Raw genomic sequence first — 22,764 nt, 5'->3', positions numbered from 1 at the left:
ATATGAATCAGCAGTGTTAGGAGAGTAAAGTTATGCAGATATGACAATTTGGCCAAAAATATGACTTAGGTAAAAAGAAATCTGCCTTCGATGAATCTTTTTTTAGAAGTGTCCGATGAGACCAGCTGCTTAAGTTTCAGGTCCTTTTCTAATGGATTCCGAACAGATGGAGCAGCTTATTGAAATGTCATTTTCCTCCCTTTTCAATCCAGACCTTTGGAACATTCAGAGGGAATAAATCCTGTCTCTGAAGGCTGTAACCATCTCTGCCTTCCTGAGAGATGTACTTTTGAGGGTGGGAATGTATGCATAGTAAAGAATATCCTGCTGGAGTGTTGACTTTCAAGATTTTGGTGAAAAAGACCCAAACAAAACATTACTTTTCTGGTGGTTTACCAGCGTGGCGGTATCAGCCTCAGCGGCATCTGTCTCCTCTGACAGGGCACATCATTCCTTCTTTCATCTTTTAACCGAACCACGTGACCTCAACTTGGGCGTCCTCTCCACCTGCCTCCGACGATCCCGCAGCCTGTCCATCAGTCACAGCCCACACAGCGTCTCAAACCGACACCGATCACTCAAACCATCAGCAAATCTAAGCACTCCTCTCTGAATTCGCCCCACTTCCCTACAAGCGTAAACTAACTGGGGTTGAAGGTTAGTGTCACTGTGAAACACCACACAAAACAATTACTCGTCTTACTTTTAATTACACGCAGATCTTTAATTCCGTCATACGTCACATCACATCAATGAATTTTCTTTTTTTTTTTTTTAAAAAAAGCTCCAAAGTTAATCTACAAAAACAATCATTTTTACACATGAAAAATAAAAAACGCAAGACGAGACGCAACAAACCTCTGGATGGTTTCAATTAAAATGTCCTTTTCCAGGTCGGTTGCATGACTTGGAACCTGGATTTTTTTTATGTTTTCTGTGGCGTCTGTGCTGTTTTGGTCGTAACGTGCCCCATTTATAGAAGGGGAGGACTTGCTTGTGATGGACTGGAGGGGTTTTTGCTTCTCTACAGTCTGTGTTGAGGGTTTTTACTCTCACATGGGATAGTTGAGCACCACGTCTTGTTTGGCCAACTCCAACAACATAGGATCGTCGAAGAACTTGCTGATACTCACATCTTCGCTCAGACCCTGCAGAACAAACAGAGAACATGAGCGACTCAGCAAACACAGACCTGTAAATCTGCTGATCCGCCTCAGATATATATATATATATATATATATATATATATATATACATATACATACATATATATATATATATATTTATATATATATACACACGACTGCAGTGGCTAAATGATGGTTCACTTTATGCACACACTGACTGTAAATAAAATATACAATTATTGGAAGTGACATGGCTGTTGAAATAAATGTCACACCATGAGTAATCGCTCAACTGCTATGATGTTGACGTAGCTGTAACATGTTACATAACATGGGATATGATACACTGCAATTAATTCTCACATAATTTTTATTTGTCCAAAAATATCTTCAATCTGGTAACTGTGAGTAGAGCTGGGGAATATGGCCAAAAAATTTAGCGTTGATTATTTTTCCAATGTTAACTGAGGATTTGAATCAACTGTTTTCTTCCAACATGAACTGAATATAAAACATGACACAAAACAAGTCTATCTTTACACACACACAAACACATTCACAATCAACACATTACAAGAAGCAAACAGGTTGCATTTTGAGTTATCGTTGGGTGAAAAATGTTTCCGGAGGAATGATCTCGATTTTGCGTTTCAGGCATTTTTTTTATGATTCTCAGAAAGAAAAACCTTTGCTAATCAAATTAATTTAACGTACTGCTTAGTATCAACTTGGAGTACTTTGTTTTGAGATTCTGAGTCGGAGGTCTTGGTCCAGTTTTGGAGGAAATTTAGGTTACATAAGAGTCGATCATTTATTTAGGGTTCCCAAATATTTTTACAGACAGAATTTTTAAAACTTTTCATGACTTTCATAGGGCCGTTCATTATTTCCACGAGAATTCACAAATTTTAATGACATAAACACAGGAACCATAAAGCTAATGAGCCATTTTTTTATGGATTGTTATAATACAGATCCAAACTGTGCAGAACAAACATCCAGGTCCTTGTTTTGGATAATTTCTCAAGTCAAGAAAGTCACAGTTTGTTGTTAAACTGTTATGTAACGTAAATATAAAGACAACAGACCTGAAAGTTACAGAGGTGACGTCTTTGTAATGTCTGTCTACGATTTACGTTTTTATCTTGTTCTCAAAGATGGAAGTACATACGGAATAGAATAGAATAATATAAAATAGAACTCCTGTATTGACTTTTCACAACTGCATAAATGTCTCCATATACAGAAATGCATTGCTTTTACTTCAACAACTACAAAATAAATAGCACAGCTTTCAAAATGTATGCCTTTTTTGGTAACATTTTAAAATTTGACTTTTCCATTTTTTTATTCCAGTTTATTATAACCACATCAAACTAAATGTTGTCATGAGTTTGCGTAAACTGTCATTTGTAGTTCTTAAAATCAGAATTAACTAGTCAGACTTTTAAAACCTTAGAATGAGTTGAGAACGTAGGACGTGGTGCATTAATTCAACCCCACAGGCCTCACCTTGCGTCGTCGGGTCTTTATCATGAACTCTCTGGCGAGGTGGGGGGCAGGCTGGGGTTCCAGAGGCCGGATCACGATACTCTTGTCCAGGGGGTCACCAGGAACAATCTGAAGGAAAATATATACAGTATTTATTCCAGAATGAAAGCAGATATAACTGCAAAAACCCTGCTGCCAATCTGAGAAGCAATCTGACATGAAACGCACGTCAAATTTTTGAGCTGAGTAAACAGTTCTGATAGTGGATTCATCCTTTCACTAAACGCCTGATTCATTTGTCCGTCTCATTGTTACTGAGTCAGGAGCGCATCCATCAACATGATGGAAAAAGCCAAGTGCCAGAACTGTCATTCCTTCAGTTTGTGATAAACACGATGCTAGCAGGATGAGTTAGAGGAGGTGAAAGGTTTACAGGCTTTTAAAATGATTCACTAAATCCATTATCTTAAGGAGCGTGACCTTCACAAAGTGATCCCTTAATTGTACGGGATACTTATACATCCATCCTAATGGCAAAGGGAAATGGAACGGGGAAAGAAGACTGGTTAGGGATCTGAATAATTAGGATGGACTGGACCGAATAAGACTTTCCCAGCTTCAGGGAAAGATTAAAGCAAGGGGAGAGGGAAAGAAAGAATCAATGAGTGGCTGAAGCCCAATCAACAGATGGAAGAGAGTTGCTAACAGCAGTAATTCAACACTGACCGGTTTTCGTGCCAACACTAGCGGCACATGACCAAACTAATGAGGAGGCACAACCCAGCCTCTTGAGTTTTAATGGGGCAAACAACACACTTCGGGGAATCAAGTGTAATTCCTGTTTTCTAGGGCAGTTGAATCGATCTGCACTGACAGGAATGATTTCTGTTAAAGTCTCGACCAGAGATGATTCGACGTGTTGATTATAGCAGGTCGAGATGCTGTGGATGCTTTTTAGAAAGTCAACTAGGGAGAGAGCACTGTTAGAGCATGGTCTGAAAAACCATGAGGAAATATAAGACAGGTCAACAAGACAAAAAGGACGGCCAAATTTGACAAAAATATCATTCCAAGTAGAGCTGGTGAGATGAGTAAAAAAAAAAATTGTAAAAAAAATCGCATCTTTTTTAATGTTATGGATGATTGACAGTTTTAATCCATTGTTTTCTGAGTAAATATACCTACATACTCTTCTTTACCAACACAATATGAGTGGAGAAACACATTACGAGAAGCAAACAGGTTGCATTTTCAATTTTGCTGCATAAGAAAGTTCTATAATCTTGATTTTTCACGTAGCTTAAATAACCAAATTTGTTTATTTTACTGCTGAGCACTAATTCCAAGAGAAATTATTTTATATTGCAGGAATCCACATCCCAAAAATATGTAGTTCACCATCATATCAGACAAAAAATCTTCATATAGTCATGTTTTCAGAACTTGTAACTTGTTAAGGTGTACATATATTTTTACATCCTGCAAAAAGGTAATGTATCTACTAAAGATAATACAATAGTGGAGAAAAGTTTATCGATTCCCTTGAAATTTTACACAGTCTAAAATATTGCCATGAAATATTGGCAGAAAAATCTTTCTTGTGTTTCAAAAGGTGCGGCCACATCAGACAGACAAACATATTTTTTGTTTGTTTATTGTATTAAAGAAAATATGACTTTACTAAATTCTTGACAGTTTCAACATGTCATGTCCTGGATGTGTTTCATTATTTTACCAAAACATCCAGTTTTGACCTCCATGGAACAGAGCATGTGCAGAAGGGAGTATGTAGGTTTGGAGAATGAACAACACTTGGTAGAGTTCAATGACTTAAGAGTGAATCTTAATGCAATATATCACAAATGCATGGGGTGTCCAGAACCTTTTTCCCACTACTGTACACTTTGAATAAACCCCAAATGCAAAAAAATCTGAACTAATGGTTTAATAGATGCAGCTCTAATGTGCACTTTAACCTCCAAATGCTTAAAAATGCTCGACTAATGAGCAGATCGACCTTTAGACCTTGTATTTTGTCACTCTAGTGAAATGACTTTGCTGTAAAGTATAAATCCAAATTAAGTGGAGTTAATTTTCCCTGACACGGCTCTGCAGAGTGCAGACACAAACACATGTCACACATGGCAGAGACGCAGACAGCCACATTACACTTAAAACTTAATGACTCGACACTCCACTCCACTCCACATCAAAAGCAGTTCAGTCGGAGTGGCAGACATGTGCACGAGGGTGGTCACTGCTGCACGGGCTGCCACAGTTTTGTGTGCGAGGGGCTTTTTTTTGTTTGCGTGTGAACAAGTGGAAGTGTGAGCGAGGGATGCCAGGTCCACAGTTATTTATAAGCTTAAGTCAGAGATGGCTGACTTCAGTAGAACTAATTTTGAAAATAAATGCGGAACTAGAACGTCTGTCATCGCTTATCACGAAGTAATGATGTAGGAAGAATGTGGGCTTGGATTTAACAAGATACTGACACGGAAAGTTCGTATCTGTGGTGTTATTGAAAAGAACGTGAAAACATCTTTGATAGTTTTTGATTATAATGTGAACACACAATGTGTTGGATGTATTTTGTTATGATGATACTATGTTAGATACAATGACAAGTGTTTCTTAATATTTTTGTTATTTGATAGTTTTTCTTTATCTGCTGTATTCTGCAGACAGGGTGTCTGCTCTTTATCCAAATAAAGCTTCCAGACTTTTTCAAAACTGCTATTTTTTTCCCCAAGACCTTGACTTTATTCAAAGGATTCAAAGGGGTTTTATTTCTCATTCCATCACAAAGAAGAGAACAAAACTGGTTTCTGAGGACCTGTATTTGCCATATCAATAAAATAAACAACTAATAAATAAATGAATACATTAGAATCAACTAAAACTAAAATGTACTTTTATACATGTGTGTCTGCTTTTCTGGTTGAGATTGTACCTGTTGTAATAGAAAAGTTCATTTTATAATAAATATATGAATGAATGCATAATTCACAGTAAATTATGTTTTACTGACAGAAACATTTTCAAAATGTGTGAAAATCACAAATGGATGGATATCACACAAGTTTCACTACATTCATTCCACTGCCAAATGGTTAGCAAAATCATATCAAGTCTTTTATACAATTTCCTCATGTATTTCTTATCTCATAAGATTATGCGCCTTTGAGCATACTCTAAAATTCGACTATGAGAGAAACTTTTTTCCATACTTCATTAAGACTTTCACACAAAATTCCAGGCTTTTCAAGGTCTGGAAAACAGTATTCTGTACTTTTAGAGACTTTCAAGACATGCACAAGCACCCTGTATAGAGGAAGAAAACTGTGCATGGGTACACATTTGAATAACTTGATAAATTAAAACAGAATTTCTCTGATTTGGCTGAAATACTATCTCAGGAGAGCAGGTGTGTGTCTATTAATTACTACTTACTAGAGTGTTGACCCGTGGGGAATCATGGGTCATATTAATACCGATATCTATGGACTGAAGTTCGTAAATGCGTCATTCCTGTTTTTAACTTCATTTCCTATCATGCAGCGTGGTACTGTGCTTCCACTCAACAGTCATGGGCAACACAACAGGATTGTAAGGCTATTGTATTCCAAAATGACTAATATCTCCCAAAATATTGGTCCTATCAACTTGCTGAGATATTTAATGTTGAGATGGCACTATTTCTCAACTGTAGGTAACAAACTGGCCAGTTAAAAACATCTGAATTTCTCAGAACTGTGCAGATACACACACACGCTATGAGCATTCCAGTATTATGACATAGATCTTTATTTAACCAGGAAGTCCCATTGAGATTAGAAATGTCTTTTGCAAGAAATCTCTTTTAAAAGGGAGACATGGCCAAGGTAATCTTACCTGCCAGTGGTGGAACACAGACAGAGCAAAAGCCTGTCCCTGTGTATGTGTGCGAAGGTCTGTCTCAAAGCCGAAGGAGTCGATGGCGGGGATGAACGCTTTAATAGTGTAGAGAGGAGAGCCTGGGATGGGCGCGTCCTGGGTCACATGACCTCTGTAAGACGACAAACACAAAACTAATTTAAAAACTCTAGTACAACTCTTAAAAGTTAACGGTCGCTTTTACTGAGGTTGAGTTGGGAAATCAGAATAAAGAGCAGCACCGACCTTCTTCGGGCCAGCACTGTGTAAACCGCAGACACACAGTCAGCTGGAGCCTGAACCTCCACAAAGTAATATGGCTCCATCAGCCTTGGCGTGGCCTGGGACACAAGGGAAACCGCATAAAACCATATTAGAATGACAACAAAAGCCTGGAGGAACAGTATGGCCTTCTCATGTACTGCTGAACATGGATTTATGATAAAGGCGGAGGCGGGGCCAGAAGAGATGAGGAAAGAAGCCAAAATTGTGAAAGAGGAATGTTATCGCACTGCAATTAAAAAGATTGCATGTCAGCAAAATCCCAAACCGTAATCAAGGTAATGGAACATTAAAGAAAGTGGGGACGAAGGGGAGGGGTCTGGTGGAGCTAATGGTGGAGGAGGTGAAGAAGAAAAGGGCTGGGGGTGGGGCGATCTCACCATGAGGAAAGCAGAGTACACCACTCTCCTGGCTGTAGGGATGACCTGGCCTCCTCCTCTGTGCAGAGGCTCCTGAGCAATGACTGCATCCAGGATCTTGAACTTGACATTTCTAATAGCTGTGGGCGACAGAAAGCGGGAAATTACATCGACCTTCAACAAGTCATTGAATGTTATGCACAGAAATTTCAAACGCTAGTCACAGAGCAGGAAACAAAGGTTTATTTATGTAAAACTAACATGTTTCAGGGGTAACAAAAATGAATTAAAGTGATCACTTACGTTCATCACACAGCGGCCCCTCCCTGGTTCCCCACTGGAAGCCCTGAACGATGCTGTCTTTGACTGAACCCAGCAGCGCCTTGTCCACCTACAGACAAAAAACAGCCCAGAGCTACATGTAAAAACTGCAAAAAAAGATGTTCCCAGATTCTACAAAGAATTAAGAAAACTATTTGATAAGTGTAGTAAATTTTCTCCATGACTGTACAAGAATAATTTTAACAACATGGCTTTATGGATTGAATATATAGCTGTAGTAAACCCTTGTACAGATACACAAACTACTCTAATTTGCTGTGATTGAACCATTTGGCAGGAACATGAAATTTTAGCTGCTGATTAATTGTCATAGAAATAAATGTACTTGAATTATCTTCTTCTATTCCCTTTTCATCCCTATTACAGTATGAGCCTGATAAAAGTTGAATAATAAACATACATTTGAAGCAAAAGAAAAAAGTTATTGGCATTGAACACTGTTGAACACTGGAGGTTATTGGACTCCTTTTTCATTTGGCTTCAAACCAATGTACGTGCCCTCAGTGCTGCTGCAGTGTTTGGCTTTACAAATAAATCCATGATGTTTATGTCAATAGATGCTCATCAAAATGCAGTCAGTCAAATAGTAGAATTAATCGCTAATTCATCACTCAGGTACCATTAAAACATAACAAAGAAAGTTTGCACAATGAAACGACACCATTAACGGTTTTCCATGTCTGGTTTGGGCGCTTGCACCAAGTTTGTGTTGTGCTTAGAGCTGGTCGTCTGTTGATATTGGCCTTTGTAAGATAAGAATGCCTAGTGTTGCAGTGGAAGAGAAAGGGGAAGAAAAAGAAGACCTCAACAGTGAGCATGTGGAGATCATTCATTCATTCATTTTCTGTAGGGTTGCAGGGATGCTGAATCCAACTACCAACAGGTGAAAGTGAAGTACATCCTGAATATGTCATCAATTCTTATACATACAACCAACCATTCACTCTAAAACACAGATGGGCGACTTAGACTCAACAATTAACCTATTAAAGTAGGATGAAACTGTAGAGAACCCACGCAGACATGGGGCACTTGCATAAAACCTTCTACTGCGAGGCCAAATGGTCATCACTGCACCACCAAGACATGAAACCTCTACACTGAAAATCATGGCTCAGGTTATTGTCATGGATATAAAACACCCAGAATACTTTTAGCATAGAAATGGTATGAATGCTAATATACTACTGGCTAGGGATGCACCGATCCAACTTTTTCAGTTCCGATGCCAATACTGATACTGGGGCCTCGCATATCGGTCGATACATGATAACACTCCGATATCGTTCAATAACTCTAAGTTATCTTCACGGCCTTCACGCTGTTATTTGGACTTTTTTTCCTTCTCTGTAGAGCATCTACCAACGTTAGCTGTGTATTACCTCCAGCAGCGGTGGCTCTGTTTGATCGGATGAGCTGCTGGAATTCCTCGTGCTCCTTTGCGCGGTGCTTCTGCAGGTGCTTAATTAAATTTGTCATGTTGTATTTGGCAGCGCTACCACCACCCCTGGCAACAATCACTTTACAAGCATTAAACTGCCGTCGAGTTAGCTGGTGTGATAAGGCTGAAATACCTCCAAATCACACACCCCGTAGTTTGCTCCATGGTGCCTGTCTGTGTTTGCAACAACTCCACTCAACTCTCGGTATGCACGACATAGCCCATGTCACAAAAAATTAAAAGGGAAAGGATCGGTCTTATGGATTGGTTGCTTTTACAGATCCCCAATCCAGCAGAAATGTTGATATCGGGCCGATATCACATTGTAATATCAGATCAGTGCAATTTTACAACTGGCTACCAGCATTAAACAGATTGCAGTACAATTTTTCCATATTGTGTCTTTATGAGTCACAATCAAACCACAAAAGATAGAAAATAAAGTGGAACTAAAGATAATAGAAAATAAACCATTTCTCTTACGTGCAATTAGCAGTTTTTGGACAGATGAATGGGAAACATTCTATCAGTTATGCAAAATGACGGTGGTCTGAAGTAATAACCATCAGGTGATTATATAGTACTTATGACGGGTCTACCGACTGGAAGATTTAAGTCTCACCTCAGAAGGCAGTGTGTCATCTACAAGAATGTTTGGTCCAGTTGTGTCTGGTCCAAAGGCCCAGATGGACCTGGCAGCCAGCAGATCCCAGTCATACTTGGTCTGGAAAAACTCTCCCAGCTTCTTCCTGCCATGAAGAAACAGAAGAGCAACTAGTTGAAAGGAGGTTTGCGTAGAGTGTCAATGGGAACATTAAGGAGATTGGTTGACATGGGGTTAAAGGGGTTAATGGAGGAGGAGGAGGAGTAGAGCGAAGGTTTAGTTTAATGGTGTGTGAAGCATGTCACTTTTCTGGCGTCGCTACTCTATGCTGGCACCGTTTGGCCCAGATGGCCTCACAGATGAGCTCAGCGTTGACAGGAAGTCGCTCTCAAGCAGAACACTCATCCGTGTTCTTCCATTTTCCAAGGATGGGAAGTTTCATGCGCGCTTTTAGTGCATGAATCAATTACTTTAAGTGAGCTGATCAATATGCCAAGGGGGGGTTTAATGAGAGATGTGCCACAAGTCACAATATGCAGAGGAATGTGCTACTTAAAAAACCCAAAAACTAGAAATATTGGGCATTTATCTACCTACGTACATTTGCATTTTTATAAGCAGACTGTTTAATGTACCTTTTAAACTATCAGAGTGGAGCAGAAAGTCACATTTACTGTCAGTGGTGGCATAAATGTGGATCATTCAACCTGACTTTGCAACTTTTTCACCATTTTCTGTAGTTTTGACTGCTCTAAAAACTCTTCTAGTAAAGCAAATAAGAGCCATAATGGAATAAAAGTTAAGTTAATCGATGAAAATGACACACTAGATGGAAGACACTTCTGAGTAAGCACACCTCTTGATCTGTGATGAGTTGTAGGAGACCTGCAAATCCAATAACGGCACTATTTAAATACCCATTTAGGCCCTGGGCATTTCTATACTCCTCTGCCTACTTCAATAAAAGCATTTAATTAAAGAACCAATCATCATTCTTACATGCATGCTCATTTATCCCTGCTAGCCGAGATAATGGAAATGAATGGTTTTTCAAAATGGTTCTGAAGTGTGGAGAATTTAATAACCAAGTGGCCTTTGAGACTGAAATGGGACAAATCAAAGAACACGTCGAACATGAAAGTCAGATTATCTTGTTTCAATTAATTAAGAGATCATTTTGAGTTCTTCACACATGAGTGGAGAGTTGGAAGCATCTTCTGTTCATCGTACCTGTTCCATGTGATCTGCACCACTTCGTTCTCGATGTCCTCGGCCAGCCCCTTCTCCAGAGGCTCGGCAATCATCGTGATCTTATTCCTGTCAATCACATTATACAGCTGTCAATCACTCATTCTGGGATGAGCAGACCCGGCCAGCGGGAAGGACTCAGTCTGACTCCGAACAGTGCACAAATTTAACTCTGACAAGATATAAAACATCAAAACAGGGTTTCCCTTAGGAAGGCTCTTAAATATATAATAAATTCACTAAAACTTTAGGTCAAAATGCTCGGTAATAATGCTCACTGGCCACTTTGACAATGAAGTGGTGCTGAATCAGCAGCCACCCCTTACAGGAGTTTAACTTTTGCATCAGCTTGGTTGCATGTATCAAGTATATCAGCAGGCAAAGTTTCTCTGTAAAACCATACTAAATTGAATTGATTGATGTGACTAATGCACATTGCAAGCTGTAAAAACACATGGAATTTTCATTTTCAAGTTGACAGTAGAAGAGAGAATGAACAGCAATAGGAGGTTCAAGTTCTGATGCATCTTTTGTCCTTGCATCAACTAAACTAATGAACTGAAACAATTTCAGAGCTGAAAAATGAACTGAACATTAGTGAATTTTTCCTTGGGGATCAATAAAGTTTATCTGTATCATAATCTGTTCATGCAGTTCAGTAAATTACTGTTAAAGCCACAGCGATCTTGCCCTTTGGTCAACAAATACTAATCAGTTCATCCCTGAGTCCACTTAAACGTTTGTGCCAAATTAGACAAAACTCCCTCAAGGTGTTCCTGTGATGTTACATTAATACAAATTGAAAGACATGGAGTCAAAATGAACTTGACCTTTGGCCACCAAAATCATTTCAGTTCATTCTAGCCTCTAAGTGATCATTTGTGCCAAATTTGAAGAGACGTCCTCACAACATTTCTGAGAGACTTTGTTCATGAGAATGAATGGCAAGAGAAACCTAACAAAAAAGGCATCTAAAAAGTTAACTGGTTTTCCCTTTAACTCTTTAAGTGCCAGACAGTTAAGGGGCTAATAAGCCTTAAAAGTGCCACAGAATTTGGCCGTTTTTCAGTATTTCGCGTCGTTTTTATAATATTTGAAGAATCCTTCAGGAAACCGCTCGGTAACATCCGACCGATTGCTGATTAGATTCAAAACGCACCGGACGCAGCCGATTCATTATTGATCGTAATTTGCATAATTTATAATAATAATAATAATAATAATAATAATAATAATAATAATCTTTATTTATATAGCACTTTTCATACATTAAAAACTGTAGCACAAAGTGCTTTACATATCAGTTTAAAAATCAGTACCGCCCCCCACCCACACCCACCCACTCACCCGCACACGCGCGCACACACACACATATACATGCAAACCCACAAGCTCACACATACTTAAGAAGACTGACTGAGCACGGGTAGACCAGAACAAAAATGTACAAGTAAAAGTAAAACATCAATTTAGGAGGCGCTGTCTCAGGGAGCCATCCACACCAGGATGCAGCCACCGACCCCGGCGACCAGGCACCAGCAACACAGCCCCGCATCCCAACTAGTGGGAGAGGGCCAACTGGGACCCCCACCCACCAGAAAGGAGCGGACCCCAGTGAGAGAAGGCGCCACAGCCCCCGGAGTCCACAGCCGCCCCACCGGCATGGAGGGCTCCCTCTGATGAAACACCGGAGAATAAGAAACATTAAAAAGGTATAAAAATATTATTCGGTCGCGTGACCTCAAATTCCCGTCTGCTTGGTCTCAAAAGGGGGACACAGAAAGAACGTCATCGAAATGTGAGAAAGAAATGGGGGTGGATGGTTTGTTTGTACACAAATGTGGCGTGTTCTCCAAAGCCGACCTGATCGGCCCGTGGCACTTTACAGGTTGTTTTCGTAAAGCCAACTTAATCGGCCCATGGCACTGAAAGTGTTAACAAGTTATGGATTAATTCCATTTTAGCAGCTAATATAATGGTTTGTACAGATGTTAACATTCAAACAACTGTAACTGATTTGAGATCCTTGTCATTCTTTAGTAAACCTAGGCTTACATTATATTTGCACGTGTAGACTCTATTGAAAAGTGATGGTTTAAGTTCCAAATGCGAACAGCAAAAATAAATCCCAGTGGAAACGCTGCATCCCTATTTAAAGAAACTTACACTTGAGGGGATTTCTAAACTGTCTTCACTCATACAACAGCTATGGTTCAAGACACAAACCTCACATCAGTCATACATACTTTTTGTTTGGTGTTTCAGCGAAGCACTTAAGAGAAGATGTCTCCACAACAGTTTCACAGAAAGTCACAACCGGATCAGCCACCTGCAAATAAAGATTACAGAAAGAAAACATCATTTTGTGTCATATCAGGAGACAGTAAATCAAAGATGTCAAACATAAGGCCAATGGGCCACAACTGGTCCTCCAAAGGGTTCAATCTGGGTCATGGGATGAATTTGCCAAGTGCAAAAATTACACAGAAGACACTGACAGACAAAGGTGTCACTGAGTCTTGGCACACTGTTTTGATGAAATTAAATGCTATATTTTACAGTTCCAGATGCCTGTTACTGTTTTGTGCCTTTGATCTACTGTGTGTAAGTTGTAATGCACATGTAAATGATAAGAATGTTAAAATTGCACTTATTTTTCTTAAGAAATATCAGGTTGTTCAGGTTATTCTCATTTTTTATGAGCAGATTGTTCATAAATATAAACATTTTCATACTGTAATTTCACGTTTTTGTATTAACATAAATGTATTACTTATTAAATTATTTATAGGCTATTATGTTATTATTTTACTGGTCCAGCCCACTGGTGATCGAATTAGGGTGTATGTGGCCTTGGAACAAAAATGAGTTGACCATAAATGGAAGAATATGATAACAACTGGTGCCAGGCACAACAAACCCTGACCCTCACATGTATTGTAGCTTATTTTGGCATCGATCCAGCTGATGTCATCATGTGATGACATCAGCATATGCTGATGTCAGCATATCAATTGCCTCTATATATGTACCAAGGTTGGAGTAAACTGAACCAAAATTGATGTTTTTATAGTCATGTGAAATTTCGCCCATTATACGTAAATGGGAAAAAAAAAAAGATTTTAAAATTAATACAAAATTTGAACTTTGACCTACTTTTCCCAAAATGTAATCACATCTATTCTGGGTCGGTGGCAATCTACAAACCAAATCTGGTATGAATTCAACCAGTAGTTTTGCTGCTAGAGTGTTAACAAATAAACTGAACCAAAAACAATACCCCTTGCCTTCCCTTCTTCGGGGGGCGGGGAAAATATAATCTGACATGGTGGCAAAACCTACTTTAATGTCGATTTCAGAGTACATCTTTCGTAGGTCATGCATGACACAGTCCAGGTACAGCTCTCCAGTGCCTAAAATAACATGCTCTCCAGACTCCTCCACCTGAGCAAAAAACACCAATTATTTGAACACTTATGTTATCACTGAAAAAAAAATCACTTAACTACTCTACATTACAGTACAATTTTTCCTCTGTAAAAGTGTAGTTGTGTTGGGCTAGTTGTGAGTCAGTGGACGTACCTTTGTGGTGAGAGATGGATAACTCTTATTCACTTTCCTCAGTCCATCCAACATTTTCGGCAGCTCTGATGGATTCACAGGCTCCACAGCAATCTTAATAACTGATGCTGTGTTGAACTTCAACGGCCTGAAAATTTGAGCCTGACACACAGCGATACATTTAATTTCATCTGTCACTCATACGGTACATTTAAGGCCTAAAAGACCTGTCAGTGTTTCGTCTCACCTCTTCGTTCCCCCTGGGCTCTGTGATGGTGGCGGTCTTGACAATTGGCTGATCACAGCCTTCGATGAGAACCCAGTTACCGGCCGGCACTCGATTCACTTCAATCTGGTATCTAAAAAGGAACATGAAAGAAATAACAACATATGATACAAACTTTATTTAATTCTGACTCTATAAGGAAACCTGCACAACAACATACCTGGCGACTGAAATCCACAGGCGTCCCACGGTGCAGACCTGGGAGTCCTCCTCGTCTTCCAGGGTGTAGTTCTCTCCTAACACCTTGACAGGCTGACCTGCCTGGATGGTCCCACTCAGGACCCGACCAAAGGCGTGGAACTGAACCCCATCCTCGGTGCTGTACATCTTCGTGGTGTGGCACATCAACGGGCCCTGAAACAGTCAGACATAAGGTGAGAAGGAAAGAGAAAATAAGACCTAAAAATCCTATCAGTGAGATATACAGTCATGGAAAAAAATATTAGACCATCAAGTCATCGAAAACAATGGTAATGCAATCAAGTACCAACTCCTGTGTGTATCATGTGACTAAAACAGACAAAAAAGAAAACATGGAATGTCTAAAAGCACTGTTTTTGCCAGTACTATGCCATAGCTAACAATGCAAGAACTGAAGTGATGTTGGTTATTATCAAGAAAACCACGGAAAATGACTAGATGTCAGCTCTTAAATTATACTCTTAGGAGCCATTTTTGTTGTTATTATATTTGTCCAAACAAATGAACAAGAAACTGAAGAAAACAAGGGTGGTCGGATATTATTTTTCCGTGAGTGTATTTTAGTAGTGATGGAAATTGAAAGGATTTTAATGACATCTGTGTCATTATTGTTACTATTGATGGATATATGGGAGATTTAAGTGGGTTCTATAGTACAATGACCAAAGTACAGATAGTTAGATAGTCTGTTTTTTGACCAACTTCACACATTGTTTTCCTTAATTGAAAACCTGAACAAACAGACTTAGGAACAGTTTTTATGCTGAAGTAATAATTGCATTTAATTTGGATAAACTGCAAATATTTTCAGAGATCATTGTGCAATCCCGATTGGGATTAACAACACCTTTAGAATGTGTGTGACAATCTTTTTTATTACTGTTTTTACTATGGTTTTATTTATCTATTTTTAATGGATTTGAAGTATTTTATGTTTATGATATTTTTTCTCCATGCATAGAACAGCTTCTTAATTTGCTGTAAATATACAATGATGATAAAGACATTCATCCATTTGTAGTCTGAGAAAGTTGTATTTGTTAGTATTTTTTGTTGAAGCAATGTTTAAGATGGTTTTTTGTCCGCATCATTATTTAAAAATAAATTTTAGGACTTTTATTTGGTTAAATACAGCCTATAGAAATAAAAATGATCAGTTATCCTATATACTTATGTCCAATTCATCAATGTTTTGCATGGGAAAATCGTATTCCACTGGTTTCAGCATCAGCTCAATTGTTGAATCATCTCAGAGTCTCTCATCAAAACTGGATGAAATGTGAGAATATTAAACAGCCTTCATCTTCATTTAGTCATTTTGTCAAAAACAAACCCTGCTAAGCCTGCCTGCATGGCGCTAATGTTTGGATGGAAGTTTGGATATTTCTCTGCAGTAATGGATGTGTTTTGCTTGGTTGGGAAGCAGTGGTGCTCATGTCAAACACAGAGCGTTCCTGGAATTGAAACCAGCGTTGCATATAAAGATGTTTCAGCATAATACAGCTGGCTTTAAATTACCATTTTACAGACATTGTCATCTTTTTTTGTGAAACAAAGCCATGTTTTGCATCATCTCCTCCTCTGCGCTTTGACTCCCTCTTGTTGTTGGCTTATATTCATGACTTTGACATGATTGTTTTGCAATGTTACTGTCAAAGAAAATTGCCAGCATCAATAAAAGTAATGGACAATCGTGGAAGAGTACAATTGCACTGGATCAGACCATTTGGAACTGAACTCCCAATTTGAAAGACAATAAGACTCTCAAATGTGTCCTTTAGAGCTTACACCAGTCTATTGGGTTCATTTATATAAATAGGCTGAATGTCAATAAGGACTCTAATGAAAACAAATGCTGCTAATTCCAGTTCACAGGTGTATTTTCTCCTTCTTGTTGTGCCAATATTATACTCACATCAGGATCGCACTCTGCCATGGCCTCCCCTAGGTCTGAGTCCAGGCCTCCTGTGTAGGTGTGCTCAATCTTGTTCCTAGCCCCCTCTTGTGGTGAGGGGATGTGCTGCACACACATGTCCACAAACCCGGTGAACTCTCCAAAAAAGCGGTTACAGACCAGCCTCAGTAAAGGTCTGATGTTGAGCTTCAGCTCTTCTTTAGTCAGATGGATTCCCAGCTCATCCAGGACTCGAGGGAGAGATGTATCCACATCCCCAACTACCTACACGCAGAGGATTATGAGGAGAAAATTACATGCAATTTTGTAATAATACCAGGGCGTACTGAAACACAGGGGGATTGGACTGGCAGGGTTTCTTTAATGAAAAAATTAAGTCCAACCTGTGAAAGGATCTTGTAGAGAGGCTCCAGAACAAACTCCACAAAGCTGCGCTGAGAATTACTGCTGGGAGCTTTCTTTGTGAACTTGCGGCTAAACAGAGGAGAACAGGAAAATAATAGATTCAATAAGGACAAGTTAAAAGGAAACGGTTTCAAATTAAATTATCATCCAGTTAAAACCCTGATTACTCACGTTTTCGGGTTGAAATAAATATCTCCCCAAAGCCTCTTGGCAAATTCATTATAGTTAATGTCCCCTGCAAACACAAAGAGGAATTAGTTGATACCTGGCACGGTGCATTAGGGATGAGATGAGAGAGATTAAGAGGAAGACGAAAGTGTTTGTACAAATTCATTTCAAAAAGTTAAAATAATGTCCAAAAAAAAAAAAAAATTAATACTTAAAATATTAAACCATATTTAACCATTTCTGACTGAAGTCAAGAAGAGCCTTAATGTTCAGTATTCAGGAGATGTACTATCCTCTACAGTAGTACATGATATACTGTGTCTTGTAGTCATTATGAACTTCAATGAATCATACAATAAACTCTATCCACTTCTAATGGATTTTTACCGAAAGATCTTCCAATTAGCTATTTGTCATGATTTTGACATTCCAGTACAATTCCATGCTGTGTGAAGACTCTACTTTCTCTACAATAACTTCTGTGATTCTACTTCTTGATGACATACAGGGTATCTGCAAGTTTGCGGAAGCCAAACTTATGACTTTTTAAGATATTTTTCAAGGCATCTTTGATCACATTTAGGATCTTACATTCACAAAAATTAACGGGCCTAATCATTATCACCTTGAACCGGTCATAACCATGTTTCAATCGAGCTACTGTTACATTTCCATTTGTCCATCACTAATGTTTCTGTTACCGATGTTCAAGGTGCTGAAGCTCATACCTGAAACCCTTCACCCATGAATGATTGTTGGCGTCTCCACACATTCCCATCTCCATTAGGATAAAATATTAATCCCTTATTTGACAAGTTCTTTACAAAGCTTTCCAAGCAAATATAGCTACTTTTCATTTACTGTGTCAATGGAATTTTTTACATCTAGGAACGCCAGATTTTAAGGGTTAATTTTCAATATTTTAGGTTAATTAAGGATCTGTGGACACCCTGAAGTAAGTTTTTTTTTTTTAAATAACAGTTAGATAAGAGCCCTTGACAATGACTGTCGCAATAAAGTTTACTTCTCAAATCCTGCACTGGCTCAAAAAGAAATGCTCAAAACAAGCTCTACTTGTGAGACTAATGTTCTTACATGTCCACTAATTTGGTTGTAATCTTACATATTTGTGTGTTTCAACACACTTACACACTGTAGACATATTCAAATCTATGTTTAGAGGTTGGTTGGACAACTGAAGCACAAACTTAATCATAATATCAGTCAGTCCAATTATATAGTTCTAAAGGGCTATAATCAAAAATGGCTGAATTAAGGTCACCAAATAAGAAAAATGAGAAAAAAATAAGTTCTTAAATTTTTTGGTATTTTATAATTCTTGTTTAAGGTGGTCGATAATCTTGCCCACAATAATCACAGTTACTTTTTACTGAATCATGCTACCCTATTACAGAGAAATTTATGTGTTGCTTTACCTTTGTATAAGATTATTCTAATTTTCTGAGATGAATTTTCAAGTCCAGGTGCTAAAGAGTCATCTCACCATATGTGTCTGAGTAGATCTTTGCAAAGGACCCCAGTGTGAAACAGATACTGTACTGAGAGCTGGCGAAGCACACGTTTCCCAGGAGAGGTGAAACCACCAGGTTCTCATCAGTAGAATATGTGCTGAGAGAGGAGAAAACCACTTATTATCAGTACTATTATACAATCAGTGTTGCTGACATGTCAAGTTAGTGTGGACACTTCAACATGAATGCACTTTCAGGTTTCAAAATGGATTTTTTAAGAGTAGGCAAATTCCTTTCATTACCATATCCAATTTTAAATTTACTTGGATTTCCAGGATTACCTGAGCAAACCATTGACCTCATCCACAATGTGTCGAAGTTTGTAATAAGCATCTGTGGGGGGCAGTTTGAGCTCCACAATGAGGCGGTCCACCTTGTTAATGCAGATGGTGATGGCCATTCGTTCCTGAACTGCATGCTTGATGAGGCGCTCTGTGTTCAGCATCACCTGGAGGGAGAAAAGAAAAATAGATCAACACCCTGCAGAGTGCAAAGGTCGGACAGGGTTAGAAGAACTTGAATGTATATGTGTGAAGACTCACTCCTTCTGCTGCATCTATGAAAAGGACAATACCATCGGAGATCCGGATGCTGGATGTGACCTCGTCAGAGAAGTTCACATGGCCTTTGAATTAGAGAAAAGATTTGGTTTTTAGTTTTACATCACTCTCTTTAGGTTTGAGGAAGCCAAATTAATGACTTTTTAAGACACTATTCAAGGGGTCTTTGATCAAATTCAAGACCTTACACTCACATAAAAAACAGCACAACAGGCCTCATAGTTATTTAACCAGTCTTTATCATGTTTAATTCCGAATAACGCTCCATTTGTCCATGACTAATGCTTCTGCTGCCGATATTCAAGCTACAAAAGCTCATACCTGAACCCCTCCACTCATGAATGATTGTTGGAGCATCCACTCATACCAATCTTCAGAATGATAAAATGCCAAACACTGATTACAAATATGACAAAATCTTTGCAAAGACTTCCAAAGAAAATATAGCATGATTATTTATTGTGTCTGTGGAATTTAGAAGACCTTTGAGTGTCAAATTTAAGGATTAATTATCAGTTTTAGAGATAAATAAGGTTAATCTGGGACAAATCAAATTTAAGACTTTTTAAGGTTCTGGATACCCTGAGGCTAAATCCCAAACATACAATCAGCAAGAAAACCAGCTGACATTCAGTACCTGGTGTGTCCATGATGTTGAAAAGGTAGGACTTTCCTCTGGAGTCTGGTAAGACCATTGTGACAGGAGTACTTTTGATACCAACTCCTCTCTGTGGGAAAACACACGACAAAAATCAATATAAGCCTGCCTCATAAAAACAAAAATCATGCCAACAGGTCAAAAAATTTGTCAAATAATGCTCTAGTTATATAGGATTCATATTTTCTGCAGATTTGCAAATTATGTGGAATATTACACAATGCACTCACCTCCTGTTCTGTAAAGAGGATATCTGTGTAGCGGAGCTAAGAGACAAAAACAACAAATGTTAGCCTCTGCTTCCTCATACTGAATACAAATGCAATAAACTGTAAAAACATAATCATCACAGAATCACTTACATCCACATCATCCCTCTTCCTGATTTCTGGGTGTGTCTGTTCGATCAGGCAGTCCACAAAGCAGGTCTAAATGAAACAGAAAAAATAATATGAGTTTGAGTTTTACAGTGGAGCCGTATTAAAAGCATATGTAGCAAAGCATTGCTATTCTCCAGATGTTCCAGGCAGCTGCTAACCTTTCCGTGGTGAAGGTGACCGCACAGGGTGACGTTACGGATCAGCTCTGGACTGTCCATGAGATCAGCAAGGAATCTGCCAAGAGAGGAAGGACAGCTTATGTTTAGTAAACACAGGTTAATGAACCGCAAGGAGGCACTGGGAGAAACAAATGAGTTCATGGTAAAGATGTGAAGTGAAAATCAGCAGCTCACTTTACCAAAGGACATAATGTTAGTCGTTATATGTGTACAGGAGACTACACAATGGACTTACTCCATGTCGTAAACAGTGGCAGGTAGCTCCTGTTCCATTAGGGTGAACTGCCTGTTCTTTACAGGCTTGATGATGGGCTCTGGAAAAAAGAAAGTAGCATTTAACTATTATTTAACTTGAAAGAATATTAGAGATTTGATGAAAGTTAGCCAATTATTTCCATTCCTGACGGCCTTTTGCATTCTCTAACCTGTCAGAGGCTGTGTATCTTCTTCTTGAACTATTGTTTCCACCTCAGGCCCATAAACCTCCTCTGCTGTTGGGTAATACTTCTTGTCCTCATGCAGGACCACCTCCATGCCTGGGACATCGTCATCAGCATCAGCGGGCTCATCATCATCATCCTCGTCACCCTGCACACAGAAAGTGTTACTACTATGATAGAAATGGCCGGATCACATTAACTGCTTCATTTTTTAACAGTGAAGTTGAAGAATACCTCATCAACGTCTCTGTCCTCTGCATCCAAATCATCTTCATCGTCATCAGAGTCCAGCTCTGGACCGATGTAGTTTCCAAACTCGTCATACAGATCAGCCTCCATCTTTAAGAGACCTGAAGGAAACAGACATTTAATATGTTACTTTCATATAATAACAAAAACATACCATGAAAAAAGCAACATTATACATTACGTATTTAATATTATAGGTACACTGTCAAATTACATAACCAGATTACTTTTTACAGTTTTCTTCTTCTTCATTGTAATATTTTCCACATCATGGTCACTATTAGTTTAGTGTTGCTATTGGTTTTAGTTAAATTTTTCTTTCTTAGCTTGAGCAATGTTCATGTGAATATCCTTCTAGTATTACTAAAGTTAACTTGTATCTGTAATTTATTGTAGCTAGACAAACATTGCTCAGTGTGGCTATTCACATTGGTTAATATGGTTTATTTTCATATACACTACATTGCCTTTAGATACTGTATTGCACATTCCCGTAAAAATATTCTAGTTTGTAATTCTGCATTGGTACATTTTGGAGGAAAATGCTATATTTTTACTTAATTTCTTAAATGTAATTTTATGACAGAGTTACCGATTACTTTGCAGTCATATAATTAATATGGTCATAAAAAAGAAATCAATGAACTCCAACCAACAACACAATTTCAGATAAACTAATATCACAGTAATTATAATCCTCTGAGCCATAAATTGTTCCAGAATGTGCCTTCCTGCACTTTTCATGCTTTAAAGTACATATGAAGTAAGACAGATTAAGACTGGTGGTATTTTCACTCACGTACTTCTTAATTACCATGTGCAGATATAGATGAATCCTAAATGTTTTTCTACAATGTAATTGTGTATTGTTTAACACACTGTGATCTTGAGTAACTTTACCTTGACACTTGTAAACCTCGCGCTAATGCTAACTACATGTACGATGATACAAAGTATTAAGAAGCATTACTCTACTCGTTATCCAGTCTGCATTCTCTGCCCGAAGAACTTCTCCAAATTTAATAAAAACATACAAAAAAAACCCTCAAAAGTCTACAAACAGGCGTTTATTGGTGTAATGTGTTAGCTGAAACTAGCATGCTAACCGGCTAACTTGCAAAGAAATGAATGAATCCTGGAGAGAACGTTTCACTTACGTTGTTGTTTAGCAAATTTAGCTTCATAATAGCTTCCTGTACTAAGATGTAATGTAAATGCTGCAAACACACTCACCTGTTTTCTATTATATTGCGTTAAGAAAATATTCCTTTCAATTAAGGTAAAACTTGTGTTTGTTCAGATAAATAACGTCTCAAATAGCGCCATGCGCACCAAGTGCTACTTCCGGTTTTCTTCTTCTGTTGCATAAATCATCCAAAACTTTGACTCACTAACGCCCCTGGTGGTTCTAGAATAGAATA

The 22,764-nt window shown here is 38.5% G+C and overlaps 1 protein-coding gene across 2 annotated transcripts; it reads right to left on the bottom strand.

Moving 5' to 3' along the window:
* Positions 1-703: 703 nt before the first annotated feature.
* eftud2 (elongation factor Tu GTP binding domain containing 2) lies at positions 704-22,695 on the bottom strand. 2 transcript variants are annotated; one of them, XM_030141856.1, is made up of 27 exons: positions 22,577-22,695; positions 21,329-21,444; positions 21,080-21,242; positions 20,890-20,968; positions 20,634-20,709; positions 20,458-20,523; positions 20,326-20,361; positions 20,075-20,165; positions 19,420-19,502; positions 19,159-19,325; positions 18,850-18,974; positions 17,349-17,412; positions 17,156-17,246; positions 16,773-17,036; positions 14,817-15,010; positions 14,618-14,729; positions 14,392-14,532; positions 14,152-14,253; positions 13,056-13,138; positions 10,792-10,878; positions 9,580-9,706; positions 7,478-7,565; positions 7,196-7,314; positions 6,780-6,874; positions 6,513-6,666; positions 2,640-2,747; positions 704-1,148 (listed from the first exon to the last, which is right to left on the bottom strand). In XM_030141856.1, exons 2-27 carry the CDS (start codon positions 21,431-21,433, stop codon positions 1,053-1,055), a joined length of 2,916 nt encoding a protein of 971 aa, XP_029997716.1. In that variant the 5' UTR covers positions 21,434-21,444; positions 22,577-22,695; the 3' UTR covers positions 704-1,052. The 2 variants fall into 2 exon arrangements, with proteins under 2 accessions (XP_029997716.1, XP_029997717.1); XM_030141857.1 differs by having other exon boundaries at positions 21,329-21,447; positions 22,581-22,689.
* Between the last annotated feature and the right edge of the window lie 69 nt (positions 22,696-22,764).

Source organism: Sphaeramia orbicularis, chromosome 8, assembly GCF_902148855.1.
Source record: "Sphaeramia orbicularis chromosome 8, fSphaOr1.1, whole genome shotgun sequence".
Classification (NCBI taxonomy): domain Eukaryota; kingdom Metazoa; phylum Chordata; class Actinopteri; order Kurtiformes; family Apogonidae; genus Sphaeramia; species Sphaeramia orbicularis.
This window is presented reverse-complemented; position numbering and strand designations above follow the sequence as displayed.